This window comes from Coniosporium apollinis (genome assembly GCF_000281105.1).
Source record: "Coniosporium apollinis CBS 100218 chromosome Unknown supercont1.25, whole genome shotgun sequence".
In the NCBI taxonomy this organism is placed as follows: Eukaryota; Fungi; Ascomycota; class Dothideomycetes; genus Coniosporium; species Coniosporium apollinis.
Window position 1 is genome coordinate 321,225 of NW_006913287.1, and position 19,570 is coordinate 340,794.

The 19,570-nt window shown below is 54.7% G+C and overlaps 9 protein-coding genes across 9 annotated transcripts; 3 read left to right on the forward strand and 6 right to left on the reverse strand.

Moving 5' to 3' along the window:
* Positions 1-292: 292 nt before the first annotated feature.
* Positions 293-1,245, reverse strand: W97_05390 (uncharacterized protein; the record flags this gene model as incomplete). The annotated part of the gene is made up of 2 exons (XM_007783274.1): positions 293-994; positions 1,045-1,245. The coding sequence occupies 2 exons, from the start codon at positions 1,243-1,245 to the stop codon at positions 293-295; spliced, it is 903 nt and encodes a 300-aa protein (XP_007781464.1).
* A 1,909-nt stretch (positions 1,246-3,154) lies between these two features.
* Positions 3,155-4,485, forward strand: W97_05391 (uncharacterized protein; the record flags this gene model as incomplete). The annotated part of the gene is made up of 5 exons (XM_007783275.1): positions 3,155-3,220; positions 3,273-3,518; positions 3,577-3,634; positions 3,703-4,187; positions 4,303-4,485. The coding sequence occupies 5 exons, from the start codon at positions 3,155-3,157 to the stop codon at positions 4,483-4,485; spliced, it is 1,038 nt and encodes a 345-aa protein (XP_007781465.1).
* Positions 4,486-5,433: 948 nt separating this feature from the next.
* On the reverse strand, positions 5,434-5,914 carry W97_05392 (uncharacterized protein; the record flags this gene model as incomplete). The annotated part of the gene is made up of 2 exons (XM_007783276.1): positions 5,434-5,543; positions 5,608-5,914. 2 exons carry the CDS (start codon positions 5,912-5,914, stop codon positions 5,434-5,436), a joined length of 417 nt encoding a protein of 138 aa, XP_007781466.1.
* Positions 5,915-8,119: 2,205 nt separating this feature from the next.
* Positions 8,120-9,205, reverse strand: W97_05393 (uncharacterized protein; the record flags this gene model as incomplete). The annotated part of the gene is made up of 4 exons (XM_007783277.1): positions 8,120-8,320; positions 8,379-8,719; positions 8,773-9,103; positions 9,161-9,205. 4 exons carry the CDS (start codon positions 9,203-9,205, stop codon positions 8,120-8,122), a joined length of 918 nt encoding a protein of 305 aa, XP_007781467.1.
* Positions 9,206-9,724: 519 nt separating this feature from the next.
* W97_05394 (uncharacterized protein) lies at positions 9,725-12,010 on the forward strand (the record flags this gene model as incomplete). Its single annotated transcript, XM_007783278.1, has 1 exon — positions 9,725-12,010. One exon carries the CDS (start codon positions 9,725-9,727, stop codon positions 12,008-12,010), a length of 2,286 nt encoding a protein of 761 aa, XP_007781468.1.
* A 1,341-nt stretch (positions 12,011-13,351) lies between these two features.
* On the reverse strand, positions 13,352-14,593 carry W97_05395 (uncharacterized protein; the record flags this gene model as incomplete). Its single annotated transcript, XM_007783279.1, has 2 exons — positions 13,352-14,335; positions 14,384-14,593. The coding sequence occupies 2 exons, from the start codon at positions 14,591-14,593 to the stop codon at positions 13,352-13,354; spliced, it is 1,194 nt and encodes a 397-aa protein (XP_007781469.1).
* Positions 14,594-15,063: 470 nt separating this feature from the next.
* W97_05396 (6-phosphogluconate dehydrogenase) lies at positions 15,064-16,663 on the reverse strand (the record flags this gene model as incomplete). Its single annotated transcript, XM_007783280.1, has 2 exons — positions 15,064-15,787; positions 15,849-16,663. The coding sequence occupies 2 exons, from the start codon at positions 16,661-16,663 to the stop codon at positions 15,064-15,066; spliced, it is 1,539 nt and encodes a 512-aa protein (XP_007781470.1).
* Positions 16,664-17,246: 583 nt separating this feature from the next.
* On the forward strand, positions 17,247-18,171 carry W97_05397 (uncharacterized protein; the record flags this gene model as incomplete). Its single annotated transcript, XM_007783281.1, has 3 exons — positions 17,247-17,435; positions 17,489-17,542; positions 17,602-18,171. 3 exons carry the CDS (start codon positions 17,247-17,249, stop codon positions 18,169-18,171), a joined length of 813 nt encoding a protein of 270 aa, XP_007781471.1.
* Positions 18,172-18,498: 327 nt separating this feature from the next.
* Positions 18,499-18,980, reverse strand: W97_05398 (uncharacterized protein; the record flags this gene model as incomplete). Its single annotated transcript, XM_007783282.1, has 3 exons — positions 18,499-18,649; positions 18,832-18,915; positions 18,970-18,980. The coding sequence occupies 3 exons, from the start codon at positions 18,978-18,980 to the stop codon at positions 18,499-18,501; spliced, it is 246 nt and encodes an 81-aa protein (XP_007781472.1).
* Between the last annotated feature and the right edge of the window lie 590 nt (positions 18,981-19,570).

The window sequence follows — 19,570 nt, forward strand, 5'->3', positions numbered from 1 at the left end:
ATCGAGGGTGGTCTCAGCTTAGGGAGGGTGGATTTTAGAGTCGTAGTCGCGATGGAGTGGAGCAGCGGTGAGATTTGCTGGCGACGAAGGAATGTGGTACGTATCGGTAAGCCGCAAGTAGCCGGTGGGGCAAGCGAGCCGTCATTTCTGCCTGAGGCCCCACAACACGATGCAAGGAGCGAGTTTGCGTACAAGATTAGGCATTCGAGGAGAACGCAGCTTGAGCAAATGCAACCAATGCTATGGGTATCATATGGAGGTACGTTCGAACTTCCGCCAACTACCGTCAGGCCTAGAGCTGCCTCGAAATCCATTCCCACCACTCACCCACCTCACCGCCCTGCCCACCCACGACATTTCCTCCCTTGACTTCAACCACGACATTGACTTCCTCCATCTGCTTGAACGTGAACTTGCCCTCTCCCCCATCGCCGAGCCAGTCCCTCTCCTCCCTGTCCCCATCTTCGTCCATCCCAATGCCACTATCCAATAAGCCCTTCGCGCGTGTGTCCCGCACTCTCGTGATTTCCGCTTCCAACGCCGCCTTGACCAACGGCGCCGGCAGCGCAGTGAAAAGATCCATCTTGTTTGCTGCAATCAGCACAGGCGTCTCGCCGGGCCCCTTGCTCGTCTTGGTGTTTGTGTAGCGTTTCTGCAGCGCGAGAAGGATGTCGTGAAGGTACTCTGCTGCTTCCGTGAGGCCGGAACTGCTGCTTCCGGAGACACCTGCGCTGTCGCTGCTTAGGTTCGCGGCGTCGACGAGGTAGATGATGCCCTTGAGGTTCTGCGGAGCGACGAGCTGGGCGGAAGCGAAGTGGCGGAGCTTGCCATGGCCGGGCGTGTCGATGAGGAGGAAGCGGCTATTCTTTTGCGCGGTGGGGTCGGAGGCGGAGCGGTACTTGTTCGATGCGGCGGCCGTGTCTGAGGGAAGGGTGATTTCGACGCTGAGAGGTGCCTGGGATGTATGTGTAGGAGATGGATTGCCGCGCTCGAGCTTTTGCAGAGTTAGCGAAACGCTGGGGGAGGCTTGTATGCGGAGCTTACGAGAGTGAGGAGAGCGGTCTTGCCCGCGCCGCTGGGACCGATGAGCAGGAAGGCGGGGAGGCTGGTGGGCGCTGTTTTACGGTAGATGTAGAGATGGAGGAGGAGCGGCAGGGCGACGGAGACGAAGGCTGCGAGGAGGATGGTGGAGAGATACGGCCCAAAGCTTCGCGACAGCCAGCTGTCGGCGTCGTGCCACGCCATTATAAGCAGTACTTGAGGCAGAGGTGAGTGATCACGCCGGCGCAGAGGAGGTGGGCGAAGAGGTGGGTGAAGACTTGCTTGGCGCCCTCGGCGCGCAGCACGACGTCCACGAAGAAAATCAAGGGCCTACGGACCCAGACATGGACCACCAAGGCCCACCAAAAGATGCCGCCCTTGGTGCGGCAGCCCCAGTGAGAGCCTTCGTGCATACAGTATGCCGCACAACGACCCAAACCGCAACGGCACCTGACAAAAAGAGCAGGGCCCAGCCCTCAAGCTCGCCGGGCGGGAAGCGGGAACCTGCGCGCCTCACCCTCTTCCTGTTGATGTATACATGCGTTAGCAACTGTACTTCATAACGGGATCCCATGATCATTGTGATGAGAAGTGGTTTACTTACTTCCACGCCGCGGATACTCTCCTCGTTGTTCATCTTGTCTGAATATCTGCGTCAACGAAGAGCTTCCGGTGGTTCACTATGGGTACGCACTGCATTGATTTCAGCTTGGGACAGTTTCAACATCACGTTGCAATATTCTATGTGATTTTGTTCTACTACGCTAGGCTCGTTAAGTAACTGAGGAAGGAGGATATTGAGGAAGGCGCTGGGCCGTGAGCGGCGCTGCGTTGCTCCTACCTTCGGCGGGCAGAGCTGCTGACGTGTGGAAACCCATTTCTCGCTGAACATGCTAACGTTCAGAAGACGTGGTGCTCTGCAGAAACTGCCGCTGAGCGATTCAAGAAGCCGTGAATACTATCACGGCTCCAGCCGCAGGGGAGGATCCGGCTATGATCATAAGGCTCGGTGGGGTTTCCCAAGCTACAGTCATAATTTTCTGAGTAAACCCTAAGCTGGACGAAGCCCTCAAAAAATGAAAACTTCCTTTGGAAAGCCCATCGGATGTGGCTCGAGGTGATGTTCTTAAGGTTTTTGTCGTGACATCCTGCGGTGGTTGAGAGCTCCAAGGCACGCTTCCCAAAAGGGTAATGTCGGATTTTCCGCAGAACGACACAGTGCGGACCCGAGTCGGGTCGCGTCGCGCGACTGGAACGTTTTCATGGGCGGCGTTCAGCGTCAGAACCAGCCTTCTGCGCGAATGCAACGAAGTCCTCCGTGGGGTTCGCGGTGGGCTTTCGGAACTCGGTGACTTCACCCATGTTTCTGCATGAACTTCGCGATATGTCCTCAAGGCCCAGTGCTGTCACCAAAACTCCTTCACGGCGATGGCGCCTGATTCGCTCCGCAGTGTCTTCTGACCAGATATGACTCTCGCGTAATCAAGAAATTGTGAGCAATGCTACATCGCCAGCTATAGGCGAAATCCACCAATGATGATGAGAGCGCCGTTCATCATCAAAGTTGCGAATACCTTTAGCGTGTGAATTCATGGCTGTGAGAAATCTGTCTAAGCTCAAATCGAAACGCCCCTCAACAAGCGTAGGTAAACGGCCGTCTCCGGCCTGTGACCATGTTTACCGGCGTACAGGCTGTCTTCGAGGCGTGCGCAGGGGAGAGAGACATGGGCGCCAGGGTCGATAGATCGTGTGTCACAAGCACGACCGAATCTAGAAAAGACCCTGGACTTTCACTTTGAGCCGCGTTGACAACGATAGACTCCAAGACGGCATAGAAAGGTGTCAACAGCGTTAACATGTCTCTGCAAACACAGACCGGAATATCTGCAGAAGGACATGCCGAGGCGATGTCCATGACGCATCCTCACGTCACGTCATTTTTGTAGGTGTAAGCTTCGATATATCAAGTCAAAGCTGTTTCCTGCGTTCTTATTCCCTTACGGAAATTACCTATACATTTTTAATAGTCTTCATATCTTTAAAGCCATCTTGTTGCTCAAGTCAAGCTCTCAACATACACTATCAGCTTAATACTCGCCTCCATCCAGCAAAAATGGCACACCTCATCACAGGGAACAAGTTCGACCCGAATACGGACATTCCTGACCTGAGCGGGAAGGTAATAATTTTACACTTGTACAATCACCTTCATTTGCTCATAGTCCTCCCAGACCTACATCGTCACAGGCGGCACAGCAGGCATTGGCTTCGGCATCTCCGCCCACCTGCTCCAACACAACCCAACCAAACTCATTATGATCTCAAAAAAGGAAGAGCACGGCCAGGAAGCAATTGAGGGCCTCAAGAAGTATGGCGATGTGGATAAGGTCCAGTTCATCCAGTGCGACTTCGAGGACCTAAAGAGCGTAGACAAGGTTGCGAAGGAGCTGAGCGAGAGCTTGCAGCAGCTCGACGGCGTATGTCTATCCACAGATCCAAGGAATAGAAGGACTGGCCCCTGACGCTCATCCTCAGCTCATCTGCAACGCCGGTCTAGGCGTGGGACCATACAACGAGACAGTCGACGGCATCGGTACGCCCTCCCAGCCGCTCCTCCCCCCTGCCCACACGACGGCTTCACTAACACCACCAACCGCGCAGACTCGCATATGCAAGTCAACCACATCTCCCAGTTCCACCTTACCCTCACCCTCCTGCACCTCCTGCAGAAGACACCCAACTCCCGCCTCGCCTTCCAGTCCTCGGACCTACACCGCGCCGCGTCTTCGAGCATCAAGTTTGCCTCCCTCGACGAGATCAACACCGACATCGGCGCTACTAACCTCTACAACCGCACTAAGCTGGCAAACGTGCTATTCGTGCGGGCTTTGGTGCGGCGACAAGCGGCTGGAGACCTGGGCTTCAACAAGGCAGCGCAGGCGGGTCCGTATATCAATGCTACGCATCCGGGGGCCGTGAGCACTGATCAGCAGGAGCAGGCTATTGAAGCGTACGGGAAGGCGGCCAAGTTGGGCGTCAAGATCATGCGCCCCTTTATGAAAAGCCCTGAGGAGGAAGGTTGTAGGCCTATGCTGTTTGCGGCTACGAGCGAGGATGTCGTGAAGGAGGGGATCAACGGAGCATATGTAAGCCTATCTCAAGCTGTGCCTTATGGAGTCGGTTCCCGCCTCTGGGGTCCACAGCGGCCTAAGCATTTGCATTTCTATCGGGTGAGGTTCAAGCTGACATAACAACAACCAGATCGTACCTGACCGCAAAGTCACGGACCCCTCGAAGCAGGCTCAGGACGAAGAGCTGGGCGAGCAGCTGTGGAGGTTGACGGAGCAGATCCTCTCGGAGAAGCTCGACAGCCTGCCGTACCGGACGCAGTATATTGATCCGATGGCGAAGGAGGGGATGCACGGGCAGAGCCACGCACGATAGAAGTTTGGGAAGTTAGAGATTTTTTGAGTATATTCTTCCGCGGCTATAAAGGAAGCAAACGTTGGGGAAATTCGAGTTTCCCAAATGTACGGAACTTATGAGAAAAGCAATATCTGCTTTTATGTTCACGCAACGATCGCTCATGGTGATATTTGGAAGATGCTGCTGATGAGTGGCCACTGAACACCTTTTCCCACTTCCGAACACGGAAAAATCACTGCTTCGTAGAACGCCGCCACCAACCGACCCCACTGCTGAGCAGCCACCATGGTACGGTAATGGATATCACGGCAATAACGGTAATCATAAACAGCGCGAGGACCCCAACAAACGCCGGATTGGCGGTGCAAGTCGAAACAGAGAAGGGCGTATCGGGCCCTGGCAAATTTGAGCACGATGGCGAGGATCGTGAAAGGCCGTGTCGACGGCGGTCCTAGCAATAGTTGTAACGACGACGATGATGACTTTCCACGGTCTCGGGTTGTACCAGGCGCCAGCACAACGGTGCTGGTCAAGGAATACAAGCTTGAGCGAGTCCATCCGTCTTTCTAACAACTTTCACATTCAGTGTTCTACGGATACTGTCTATTTCTAAATACAGTAACATCTAGGCCTTCCGTGGGACATCGTTCATATTTCATGTCTCACTCAGTACGCGTTTCGCCGCAGAGCGGCCCCCTCAGCCACTACCTCTGCCCACTTAAGTGTGCCTTTACCAAGAGGAAAACTAACAAATACTTATCGATGCACGCTCTTCCCTCAACAGTCTTTTATAAGAACTCCAGGCGGCTTGACGGTACAGCCGCAAAGGGGGCACTGGGTGGCTGCCCAACTAATGGTTTATCGAGTCCTCGCATGCTTACAACTGCTCGTTACCCCGAGGCCTTTTCGAATGGCTTCCGGGCTGGGTCGGTTGGTTCGGCCTCAAGTTCGTATGGTCGTTAAGACTTATACTTGCCTATATTCATATCGTGTCAAAGGCACCACCATTGGAATATCTTCCGAGTAAGTTGCCTCCTTCTCTTTCTTCTTCTCCGCCCTCTTCTCCGCCCAGTTGTCTGCCCAGTACACAGTCAGTTGAAGAGCCGCAAAAAATGGAACAGATGGTCTATCCAAACGTACCGCTGAAGGCCTGGATTAATACCATCGGCGTTATTAGAACTAATGCTAAGGGCACGAATTGCCCGAACGTCCACAAATCATCCTCGGGATTTTTCCCAGTCGGTTTCGCGATGAGTCCAGAATTGGACATCCACACTCGGAGACGCTGGATGTGATAGTAGGATAAAATGGCCACGGTAGTCGTACCGCCCACCACGAAGAGCCGGAAGGACCAGTAGAGTAGATGGATGGTCGGTTTGCGACGGAGACGTTCTTGTGCCACGAAAGCCCAGATTGAGAGAAAGAACATGAGTCCATAGGCGGTCATAGTTGCTATCCACAGTCTATAGCCGGGAGAGAATTCGGATACTGCTGGTCTAGACTCCGTGGCGTTTGCCGGTAGTCCACCGCTTAGATAAAAGCAGGCGGCTGGCAGAGTAAGAAGCGTCTCTGTTGTATTCTTTGGTGGGACAGCGGTAGGAAATGGACTCCCGGAGCTGGTAACTCGGTTCTGTTTGACAAACATGAAACCAATCAGGAGCTGCGAAACCAGCACAAGGAGGAAGCGAGCCAGACCCATCCAGTAACCTCTCCAGTATGTATTGGTTACAGTAATAGCGGTAAGATGAGTCGTAAATGAGATTAGCCCTAGACGAGCAATGACCTCATAGTGATAGGCCGAGACCTGGCAACCGAGACCAAAACGAGCGGCTAATGCGAATGCTAAACCTGTGTAGATCTGCTGGTCACTCAAGCTCAATATGACCTTCTCGATGATCTTGGACCATGTGATCTGGAGACGGCGGCGCTGACACTGCTGGATTTTTCTGTAATCACAAAGCCCTGTCAGTTATCGGTGCTACACACTCAAGGGGCACCCAAGGGCCATTCACTGCATTCTCTCTTCCCTGCGGCTTCTTCTTGCTTCCCTGCTCATGGGAAGGGGGATACAACAGAAGAAGAATCTCAGACACTCAGTCACGCCAATGGCTGCAAAGTGCTCGACCCATTGGAGGACTAGGTGTAGTAGACCGAGGCCGGAAGCGACCATGGCTACGGCAAAGAATCCTTTGAGAACCTACTCCTATCAGCTAGTAATAGCCGGAGGTTGCTCCCACCTACTGCTGTGCCTGCCACAGTTGGATTGGCCTCAAACTCGCCCGGACCTGCTGGCGCGCAATCGACCGACAGATTCCATGCCGCTTGGCAGACATTCGGAGACACCGAGAAAGCGTCTGAGAAAACGTGCGTCATGGCTCTCTAGTTGACAACAAATGACTGTATAGCAAGATGAGAGGTTTGGAGAAGTTTTGACTAAAGAAGCACAAGGCACAGCTTATGCTGGAAGCATGATAGATTGTATGTCCTACCTGCGGGATACAACAACGTTTCGATCCTGTAGCGACTTCTCGCTAGATGCTGCCAGCAAGGCTGAAGGGTACATTTCGAGGCTGAGCGGTAGCATTTCATTCAAACCCGCAGCCATTGTTTCACAAGAATAGGCTCGATAAACGCAGCTTGGATCCTTTACACGATGCCCATTCCTGCTGCTACTGCACTGCAATGCATGAATAGGAATGGACAGGTTCACTGGCCTCGCAAATGTAGACCATATATTGATCCAACTGGTTGGGTGGTATCGAGACGCCCCTCTCAGAGCCCGGAAATAGGCGCCAGTGGCCGTTTAAGCCTCAATGATGGTCTTCCTGCAGGAGTGCAGCAAGGTCAAGTCTTTTGGAACCTGTAGGATGCCTCCGATGCCTACAGCAGCAGAAACGGGGCTGACCGAGAAGGCATGCAATATCCAGCCGTTACCGATCTATGGCATGCATGCACTGCAATGGGTAGAGATCTTCCAAATCAATATTGAAATGGCAGAACGAGGCTGAACGCTTTTAGCACAAGGTGCATCGCTAGAGAATGTCAGTCGGCGGAACAGCTGCATATCATGATTGCGCGTCGTTTCAGCCTTATCCCTGTGCATAAGCTGTGAGCTTGTTAGATACTTAGCAGCATTGTTCGAGAGGCTAAACCGTCGGTATGGACCCGAGTCTGGGTCTACTCAGGCGTTGAATCAATAGTGTTGGTGATTGACGGATGATGATAGTTGCCTTCGGGCAGAGCGAAGGCGTAGTCGTGGGTGCAAGACCCTCACGGCACGACTCACGTGACTCATCAAGCTGCAGATAGCCATACGCTTAGGTGTTCGCGGTGACCTCCTTCCCAGCCCTTACCGCTTACGCGAGTGACAGAAATCGCCAGACTCGTAGACTACCGGACTTAAAACTCACTCCTAGATTACTAAAATCTATTAGATTTACTATATCTCTAAAGATCTTTACTCTAGCTATCCTACCTCTAGGTATAGCTTACACATGTTTATATAGTAGTATACTATAAAGAATTACGCCTAATTATAGCCTCCCTAAGGTGACTGAAGACCTATCTGTTTTTCGGAGTCGGGCAATCTCTGTCACCTAGGCTGAATACAGGAAGACGTGCCCTGATCGCCCCTAGAGCATGTCTCAGTTTCTCAGTTTTCATATTTCATGCCGCTTTCCAGTCTGACTGCGCCATAAATGCCAGCGATGTCTCCTTTTTCTCCGACATGCTCCTTGACACTCGCCAGATGGCTGTCAGCCACTTCGACAGCGCGCATCTTAGCCCCGCAAGCAGAGGCTAATGCCAATGCATGTCCAGCATCTTTTCTTGCAAGGTCAACTTGGAAGAGCGGCTGCAGAGGCTTGTTAGTATGCTCGCCTCCCAATATGCAACCTTCAAGAACGACTCACCTCCTCCCGCTTGTAGTAGTCCCCGGACCGCATCCTGGTTGAGTATGCGGCATACGGCCCAGGCATCATTGCCTCCAGAAATTTGTGGAGGTTATCCACACCGAGGCCAGACTTCTCAGCGACAGTAAGACCTTCGGCTAACGCCTCAACCATTTGGAGAATGAAGGTGTTGCCGATGATCTTCAACAGTGTGGCCTGGCCGTATGGTTGGTCGCTGAACTCTATCACCGCTTTTCCCATCACGCCGGTGGTATACGGCTTGACTCTCTCGACTTCAGCTTTAGGGCCAGCGAGCACGCAGACTAACTGACCGTTGTCGGCCATAGCCGGTGCGCCGAAAACTGATTATAAGTCAGCAGAATAAGGGAAACTCCGCGAAGACTCAGATGCTGACCTGGACACGCTACGAACGAAGCACGCTTCTCTTCGATTCTTTTACCCAGTCCATTCGTAGTGTCCGGATGAACGGTGGAACAGTCTACGAAGAGTTTGCCCTTGACGTCGCTTTTAAGTGCAGTGTCTATGGTATCGTTGATGGCCTTGTCGTCCGCAACGCAGGTAAAGATAATGTCTGACTGTGCAACGGCATCTTCGATACTTTCGGCGACTTTCGCTTTACCGGTATCGAGTGTTGCGGATAGGTCTTCCGCGCGCTTCTTTGTTCGGTTGAAGATAATCAATGGCTTGTCTAGATTGCCCTTCTCGACCAGATTCTTGCACATGCCCTGGATCGATGGTCAGATAGTATCTCATACATTACAGCTGCGTTAGTTTTGGCGTACTCTGCCCATATTCCCTAGCCCAACCCATGCCAGCTGCGGTGCCATTGTGATATCTCCCACTTCCGAAGTCTGATGTCCCTAACTGCGAGTTGTGGATAGTTTGGAGATGTAACCGCGTCAATGACAAAAACACCAATATATACTCGCGTGATGAATGACCCAAGCTCAAATTGGAGCTTTCAGTGATGACTGGTTTGAGCGTTTGAAGGTTGTATGTATACAAAAGCGTGGAACTGCTAAGGTGGTGTATAGATTACCCGCGCTCGTCTGCCGGCGGCTCCCAGAACGATTGCACCACCGTACGGTATGCAGTTGCCAGTCAAATACGCTACCTCCAGAATGTTCTCCCATGATAACCGCCGTGGCTTGGAGGAGTGGATGCCGACCTCGGAGCAGCTGAGTGCCGCAACCGCGGAGATAAACCTGGCATCAAAAAGTTAAATCCGAGCCTTATCGATAGCCACGGAGTCAGACGCACAGCGATTGAAGCTTCATTGAGTCACCGCCAATTCACTTCAGTGCAATGCGTAGGATTCCTCCGGTATGAGCGCAACAGCATGCGCAATGCCATGGTCCTCCTGTATGAGACATGAGGGCATACCGACTGGCCGCAGGCAGAGGCAGCGGCGTGCAGACGAGATCTGCCAAGGTTCGTCATCACTCGGGGAGGGTACTCTAAAGCCGTCAATAGCAATTGACACTTCTGATCCACAGGCCCAACCACATAACCAGACACACGGGCCGTCATGTCTACGTCCTTCGAGCGCTTGCTACTCCACGAGTGCAAGCCAACCATCCGCCCGCCATGACACCTCGCCGAAGTCGCAGAAGGGCCAGCCCGCGCAGAACTTCGCAGAAAGGGACTTCTTCCTCTCCGTGCTCGCCGCAAGTGCCACGAAAAGGGACGCGAAGTCCTATCTAGCCCGTTTCAGACCAGTCGATAAGCCAGAGAAGAGTAGAAGAGAGGCTGTGAAGACGGTCGTGGATGACGCATGGAAGCAGGAGCAGTGGAATCAATCAAGTGGTGTCAATCTGGGCAATCTGTATGCTCCCACCAAAGCCATTGGCGAAAGTCCCGTCTTTGCGCAGGAGCCCATCCGGGATCAGACCAAGATCAGAAGCGCGGAATTGGTGCACGTAGCCCTGGTCAAGCTCAGGGCTCCGCAGACCTGGAGCGAAGCCACCCTAAGTGGAGTCGCTCTAACTCTCAGTCAGCTGGCAGCCCTTGGTCTGCACAGCGCAATCGTCGTTGACTGCGACGAGGTATACACGCCTGAGAGGACCGAAGAGCTGTCACGCAAGTGGAGGGAAGATGTCACGCGACAGGCAGAACGCATCGTTGCTGCTATAGCCGAGCACAACCCCAACGACGCCATCCTACTCGACAACGCGCTTGGAGTGTCGGCGCTCAAGCAAGAAGTCCGTTCTACGGTCCATGTTCGTGGAGGGGTAGAAGTCCAGTATAGCAAGCTTCTCCTAGATCCTCTGATGAGAGGCTTGATACCTGTGATACCACCGATAGCTTATACCGTGGATGAGCAGCGAGCTACGCGTGTACACCCTGATGATGCAGTCTTAGCATTAACCAGGGAGTTCGCTGGTATCACGACGCAGGCTGTAAACGGATCATCCTCAGCCAAGCCCCATGAGACAGATACGAAAACGGGCAGGTCACTCCAGAATCATGTTTCCCTTGACCGAGTCATTGTCTTGGATCCTCTTGGCGGCATTCCTGCTGCGGACCGACCCGACAATGCTCACATCTTCATTAACCTGGAGCAGGAGTACGAGGACATCCGGCAAGAACTCACTAAGTCGTCGGACGCCGTTGATGATATAGCCTTGTCACGGAAAGCAGGAGAAGCTGAGCAGTTCTCCAGTCTAGCTGCGAGCAATCCGTTTTCTCGATTTGTAGAGCAAGAGATTGCGTCGCTGCCGCACACTGCGTCGACCGAGCGCACGTCGTTGAGTGGCAGCAATACCAGACCACCGAGCCGACACCTCAAAAACCTCGATCTAATACAGCGAGCACTAGCTCTGCTTCCACCATCCGCCTCCGCCTTCCTCACCACCCCCGACGAAGCCGCCATCTCCGCGCGTCCGCCCGCCTCCGAGTCCTCCAGCACCGGCGTCCGCACCCGCCGCCAAAAGAACCCACTAATCCACAACCTCCTAACCGACAAGCCCATGGTCTCGTCCTCTCTCCCCTCCTCGCGCCTCCCCTCGACCTCTCCCTCCCGCACCACCACCCACGCCACCTTCCTCAAGAAAGGCATGCCCTTAACCATCATCCCCGACCCGCGCCAACATCCCTGGACGCCCCCCGGGCCAGAAGGAACGACTCTCTCTCTTAACGACCCCCGCATCGATTTCCCGCGCCTGCTCCACCTGATTGAGGATTCCTTCAACCGACCCCTAGACGTGCAGCACTATCTCTCGCGCATCCGGAACCGGCTGGCCGGCATCATCATCGCGGGCGAATATGAAGGCGGGGCGCTGCTAACGTGGGAAGTGCCGCCCTCGCACCCGCATCACCCGCCGGTGCCGTACCTAGATAAGTTTGCGGTGCTGAAGCGGAGTCAGGGCGCTGGCGGGGTGGCGGACGTAGTCTTTAAGGCTATGGTGCGAAGCTGTTTCCCACAGGGGGTGGTGTGGAGGAGTCGCCAGAACAACCCGGTCAACAAGTGGTATTTTGAGAGGAGTATGGGTACGTACAAGGTGCCGGGGACGCAGTGGACGATGTTCTGGACGACGGAGGGGGTGGAGGGGAGGAGGGAGTTGTGGGAGGATTACGTGGGGGTCTGTAGGGGGGTGGAGCCCAGCTGGGCGGATAAGAAGGCGCCGGATTAGCGACTTGTTTGAGAGGTTGAACATCTAGAGGACGCCGTGTACGCTGTGCTCTGCTACTATCTACATATGATGAACGCTCGAAAGGCTCAGCAAGCTCGCCATGATCCGGTGCCGGAACGCATAGAATCCTAACTCCAGCGAGCGGTGGAGTTAGGTTTCTATTCCCTCGAAGAACTAAGGCTAGCCGATTATACGTAGGGCCGTCGAACTACCGCTATCCCCTTTCCGCCTTATATTAAGAAGGATTCGAGTATAGGTCCGTTGTCATACTACCGAATCACCTTATTAGAGTTTTCACTTCATTAGCCTTATATATTATTTATAGAATTTTCGAAGATCCCTATCTCTATTTGCAGCTCCCGCTACCTAAACGCGGCCGTCCACCGGCCCTATAGCCGCCCGCCGCACCTTCTCCTAAGCAAACTCTCAGTCCACACTCTCATTCCATGGCAAGCCCTCTAAAGTCACTAAGCCTTTTAAAGTCACTAAGCTCACGTCCGCAGCAGCGGCAGCGGTTAAAGGCATTAATATAGCCGCCCACCGCACCTCCTCCTAAGCAAACTCATAGTTATTATGAGCGCTCTAGGCAGGAAGCACGTCCAGCGTGAGAAGAAAGCCGAAACCTCCAGCTCGTCTAAGGAGAAGTCCTTCTCTAGCGGCGGGCTCATCCTCCGCGACTCCCTAACTCGTGCCATTGCTGGGTTCGACGGCAACCGTGATCCCGCTGATCCGAACACCCCATACTCTAAGGTACTGGCTATGTTAATGAGGGAGAGGGCGGAGAAGGAAGCGCCGAGGAAGAGATAGGAGAAGGGAGCCTCCCAAGCAAACTCTCAATCCACGCTCTCATTCCACGGCAAGCCCTCCAAAGCCGAAGGCCTCGGACGGTCGGACGGGGTAAGGGCGCACCACCGGACGGACGGACGAGGACGGGCAATCCTTGAGGGCGGACGGGTGGGGCTGGACGAGGTAGTTGTCTATCTAGAGAAGCTTAGCGTGGTGTTATGATTTCTTGGCAGCGTTTTCTTGGGTAAAATACAAGATCTTATCCATTAAAGCCGTCCCTCACTACTGGATGCCTGCCCATTATGTCCGCCACGCTCCTATTGTGTCCACCACGCTCCCAGTATGCTCTCTTGCTGCTAGCTGTGATAGATGAAGTTGGGTGAACGTGGTGAAGAGGTTCTATGTGTGCGACTGCAGTGTGTCGAGGCTAGAGGACCACGGCCTCCTATCACAATAGAGACAGACCCCGGGAGCGGTTCCCATAGTACGGATTACTCTAGAGCACATGATCCTGAACATCTACACGCGATGGACCACACGTTCAACCCCCGGTCCCTACTCAAACTGCGCAAAAGCAAGCTCGTACCCGAACGCCAGGGTGAGCCTCGCATGCTGCAGCATATGCCCAAAGTTCAAATACTCCATCTTATCCTCCGTTGTATGTATTTTGTTGTCCGAAAACTTGAAATCGCTCTCAATCACGAACGCGCTCGGATACCCCGCCTTGGACGCACTCGCGTGATCCGAGCACGCGTAGCCGCACTTCGTCAGCACGTACGGAATGTCGCAGTACTCGGTAATCACCGTCTTGATGAACTCCGTCAGTCCAGCGTCCACGAAATCCGTGATCACGCCCACAGATTCCGGCTCGCCGGCATCGAGCGTCTTCTGGATGTAGCCCGTCATGTCCTGCTGCAGCATCGCCTTGACGTCTCGCCGCGCCTTCTCGTATGAGTGGAAGATGGCTTGGCTACCGAGCAGTCCCCCTTCTTCCGCGCTGTAGAAATGGAACTCGAGCGTGTTTTCCGCGCTGCCGTTCACGATGGCCGGGGACGTCAGCAGCACGCGCAGCGCCTCGAGGATCGTCACCGTGCCGGAGCCGTCGTCGTCGGCGCCGGGAGCCGCGAGGATGGAGGGCAGGAATAAGTTTATGCTGTCTTGGTGCGCGCCGATGACGACGGTCTTGTTGCTTTTGCCCGGTAGCGTCGCGATGATGCTGCTTTGGCCCCAGGGGTGCGAGAAGGCTTTGACGTGCGCGCCGTGGGAGAGGGCGCCGGCGTCCGCTAGTGTGCTGTTGACTTGTTTGAGGAGCCAGGCCGAGGATTGTGCCCCGTAGTCGGACTTGTAATAGCGCGTGTGGAAGGCGGTGAAGGTCTTGAGGTGGTCGTGCATGTGCTTCTTGGAGAGGTGCTCGAGCATTGGCTTGATGGTTTCATTGTAGGCGGGCTTAGAGGGGTATTTGACGGTCTTAATGCTGTTGGTAGAGACGGTGGAGCCGAGGTCGGGGGTATAGGTTACGTCGAAGAAGTTGATGCCTTGCTGTTGTCCATGTCAGTCGGACCGCGAATACGGGTAGGGATTGCTTACCCTCCGCAGCTCCCACTTCTCAGACTCCTTGACCCATCTTCTCGAGCCGCCTTCTTCCTCAATCAGGCAGAGCTCGCTGTCAGCTTCGCCGCCAAGTACGGTGTCGGATGCTGGTTGAACACTCAACGGCGCCTGTCCTTCATGGCGCTGGATGGATAGTGCCGCCGCACTCGTTGCTGCGCACAATGCAAAGACGGTGGAGAATCTCATGGCTAGAGACGCTGTGGTAAAAGCTTAGGTGACTCTTGGATGAAGCTTGCGTGGAGCTCGGTGTTGACTGGTGACGCAGATCATCGGCACGCTGTAGCGCCGATGGCTACGGCTGTCCAAAGCGACCGAAACCACAACGTTCCTGCCAAGAGTTCAGGATAGTGTAGATGCCAAATTGGTAGGTAAACAAGCGCTGCTCAACTGATAGAATACGCATCCGACTGGGGATTGCCAACACTATTGTATTGCGACAACGTAGTGATAAGCGCTTAACAGAGCGCTGGCGCTCTAGATAGTACTTCAGCAGCTCGATGCTTCACATTTCCAGCACCGTTGACATCGTGAACCACTGATGGTGGATGATTTACTAGCTTTGAACCTTACTTACTAGTTCCATGAGTCAACATTAATCCTCTCGCCACCATGTGATTGTGACACCGTACCATCTGCAGCTCCCAAATCGAATCCGCTCACGCCGGCCTCCACTCGTAGTGATGCGCGCCCTTCGTCGCCTTTCCCGGATCCTCACCCTTGACATTCGCCTTGTCGAAGGCGTGCGCCCCAAAGAAGTCCATCTCCGCCTCCATGAACTGCGTCGCGAGCATTGTGCCGCCCTCGTACTTCAGGTATTCCAAACTCGCGCTCAGGCTCGGGACGTAGTTATCCCACTCCGTCCCCTTAAGCACCACCTTCTTCAGGGGCTCATAGTTCTTGTGCAGGTCCGCTGACACCTCATCGATGAGCTTCATGTTCATCATACGCTCGTTTGAGGATTCGAAGATCGGCTGCAGCATGTTCGCGATGTGGTCTTCCTGGATGATGCAGCCAGCGCGCCAGATTTGGATGCAGGTGGCGAGGTCGATGTTCCAGTCTTCGTCTTTCGAGGCACGGGCGATCAGCTCGAGTCCCTGGCAGAAGGCGCAGAGAAAGGAGGCATAGACGGCTTTGCGGAGGTCCTCAACGAAGGCCTCCTTATCGACGTCGGAAGCTTTCTGTGGCTGCGGCATCTTGAGCTTCTTGGCGACTCTGAGGCGCTGTGCGCGGGCGCCGCTGGCGACGCGGAAGAAGTGGCCGGTTGCGATGGTGGGTGCGGAGATGTGGCGGCGCGCGGCTTCCATCACCGTCCAGTATAGGGTGCCTTCGCTGTCATCGTCATCCTGGACGACTTTGAGGGTATCAGCATGGGAACGATGGCTTTGGATCAACGAGGAAAGACTTGCCTTTGTCGAGGACGTCGTCGAGGACATGCTCTGACGGGTCGCCCTTCTCTTCGCCGTGCTGGTCGCCTTGGGGCGATTTCTTCCTCGTGCAGATCTCCGAGGCGATCTGAACGAGATAGGTGCCCTCTAGTTCACCCTCGGAGTTCCACTTCTCGAACACCTTGCCGATCTCGTCGAGCTCCATGCCAAGAGACTTATGCATGAGGCTCCAGGCTTCGCACACCGTTGAGAGCATGCCATTCTCGATGCCGTTGTGCACCATCTTGACGAAATGTCCTGAGCCGCGAGGCCCGATGTTGGCCACGCATGGCTTGCCAGACTTTGGGTCCTTGGCGGCGAACTTTTCCAGCAGAGGGAGGACGGTGTTGACAGCTTCCGGATCACCACCGGGGGACATGCTCGGACCACGTCGAGCGGACTGGTATCCCCCTGACACTCCCATACCAATCCACTTCACGCCCTTCGATTCCAGCTCCTTCTGCCTCCTCTCAGTGTTCTTGTAGTTCTCGTTGCCGCCATCAAGAATGATATCGCCCTCCTTCAGGTCATCTTTGATCTTGTCGAGCACCGAGTCGGCCGGGTAACCATGCGTTATCGAGAAGATGAAGACCTTTCTCTCTGCATCCTTCAAGCTCTTCACAAACTCGTGGATGTCGTGGTATCCCTTGACCTCGCCTTTCAGGTTCTTCTCATTCTTCGCCATCTCCAGGGCTTGATCCACGTTCTCGCCCGATATGTCCCAGAGAGAGACGGCCAAGCCTTGCTCAGAGAAGCCGAAGGTCATCTCGGTGCCCATGTTGCCGGCGCCAACGATGCCAATATGTTTGATTTGACGCAAAGGATCCGCCATGTTGAAGGTTTGACTGCTTGCGTCCTAGACAGAGTGGTACGAAAATTGAGAGGGTTGGAACTGAGATAAGTGGAAGTTATGAAAGACGGCGCGCAAGTAGCTCAAGGGTCCGCGATGAGGTATCTCTGACTTCATCACGCAGACGGCACAGGCGTGAAAATAGACGAGAAGGAGCAAGTGCAGCACTTACGGTGCAGAATTTACGCTTACAAGGACCGGCTATGGAGTTCCTTCCTGACTTGAGCCTGATAGCGGCATCCCGCATGATGTCTGAGCATTCATGACGAGCTACCTGTAGGACTGAAGGTAGTCGAGCACCGTTGGCGTGAGGAGCCAGGCGCATAGCTTCCGATGGTGCTTCTTCCCAACTATGGAGTTATGGCCTGTCTCTCATGCACAGATCTTCTTCTGTACTGACCAATTTCCTCCTCTTACCCACCTGCTCAGATGCGCATGTCAAAGCTGCCAAGGTGTGCTATGGACGCTTGACGCAGCCCAAAAAGCTTCGCCGTTTCGGCCCGCACTCGAGGGCTGACACCGCCCGCCGATCCACCACCAACCCCAGCATATCCCCAATGCGAGCATGCCAATCTGCATAGAATGTAGATACCCCGTTAAGACTCTCTACACCACCTACAGCAAGGCCGATGACCGGTCACTCGGCAAGGGCGTGCGGCTGACGCAGTGTCCGCGCTGCAAGCGCTTCGCCGACAAATACGTCGAGCATGACTTTGTCGTGCTGTTTATAGATCTGGTGTTGATCAAGCCGCAGGTATGCAATCACGCTAAGGAGGTTGCTGCCGTTTAGCTAATTCGAGTGTTTAGGTCTACCGCCACCTCCTGTTCAACCGGCTCGGCCGCGAGGATGGGCGCTTCGACGTATAGCTCTCCCTTCCGACCCACTGTTACCACAATTTGCTGACCATGCTCTCGCCCAGCCCTCAATAACCCGCCTCGGCATCCTCCTCCTCCTCTTCGACGTCTACCTAACCTGGGCGCGCATCGAGAAAGCCTCGCCCGGATCCACCACCCCCACCACCGTCGGCGGCCCCTCCAACCCCACCAACGCCAACCACTTCTCCTCCCAGCCCCTCGTCCTGCAATACCTCTTCTTCCTGCTGCACTGCTTCCTCAGCACGCTAGCCTTCCACCTCCCCATCCGGCTGCTCTGCTCACTGCCGCCGTCAGTCCCGCGTCTGGGGTTATTCCCCTACTACCCGCATCCGACGCCGCTGAGCACGGCGCTGCTGGTATCCAGCTGTACGAAGCTGTTTCCGATCCTGTTGATTGTGTGGGAGTATGATCTGCCGAGCAGCGCGACGGCGGTCAGCTGGGCGGTCATTGTCAATAACGTGGCGGCGCTGGAGATCCTGATGGACTGTGGGTACATAAGGGCCGGGGTGTTGGTGGGTGTGGGAGCGGCGGTGAGGGCGGCGGTTGGGTGGGCTACACTGGGATTGGTGGGACTGGATGGTGAGAGGCTTGGGATCGGGAGTTTGTTGTTGTGAATCTGGGGGTCGCTGAGACGGGGGCATGGTCTGTGTGCCGGACGCCGTGGCGGGACAGTCAATAGAGTTCTTATGGAAAAAGACCTTGTCCTTGATGACACATCTATGATTCAACGCCCGCACGATGTGGCAACAGCCCTATAACGCCAATGCCTGTACACGACGAGTCGCTCAGAACGGTGCCAGGGAGCACACACCGTCCCCAGCCGCTCCAGACGTCCTTCGCAGATCTATGCCTCCGTATCATACGCCTCAGAAGCCTTGGCCCCCTCCCTTCAGGCAGTATCTCCCCTCCCCCTGTCCGCTCCCTCATACCCTCCAGCCCGATCAAAACATCCCATCCGGCCCATGGTCCACCACCCTCGGCCTCAGATCGCCCCGCTCAGGCCTGATAAGCGGATGCCACTGCGCCAGAAACGTCACCGCCCACATGATGTAGCAGGACCAGGCCGAGAGGATGAGGGTGGAGCGCCAGATACTATGTCCACATTAAACGTCAGCGAGATTCCTTGCAGCTTTATGGTCTGCGCCGACGACGCGCTGGGGCAATGGGGCTGGGAAGCGTGTGGCTGGGGCGCATGACGGGGAGAGGAATACGCCGGTAGTGAGGACGAAGTTGGGGTGAGAAAACAGGTGGATGGGTGTGAAGAGAGCACGCACGTTTGGTTCTCCCCCTTCGGACTTGCGAACCAGGCGACGGCGCAGAAGACGAGGATGAAGATGAGGCCGACGAGGAGGCTCCAGCTAGCGGACTTTGTCAGCTATTCGTTCTCTCTTGGGCGGGGGAGAGAAGAGTACCCGTTTGCCATCGTGCTCGAAATTTATAGTAGTATTGTATTGTGTTGATTTGGCTGCTGGCGGGCTTTGGAGACGCCGTTCGCGATGCTCGATGCAGTGATGCGTGACGTTCGCCATCCGTGAAGCTCGAGCGGCTTGTGCACGTGACTGGCGTTGAGGGTTTCTTGGCTGTTGCGCTTTCTTTTGCACGGGCTCGCCAGCCAGCCCCTTGTCAAAATATTAGGGGAAGAGTGCCAGATGAATTTGATGCCATGAGTGGCTGTGTTAACTTGATATCGGGCATTTTCAGGCTCTCAAGACGCCAAACCGTAAAACGCGGTACGGCATCGATCTTGTAGCTTAATCGTGTAGAGTGATCGCATGTAAACTCAAGTGCAGCTCTAGAGAAGCTTGAAGGGCAGCTTCTTCTTCTCCTTCTTCGTAGATCTCACTCTGTCACGAAAACTGCATGTCAATAACCCCTTCACTATCCCTCCAACACTTCTCCAGCACCCCAAAAGCAACGCACTCAGGCAGATTAGCCTAAACAGGCTTAAATATCCAATCGCCTCCCGGTCCCCAACCTTCACCCCCCCGCCCCCTCTCTTCACTTCTCACCATC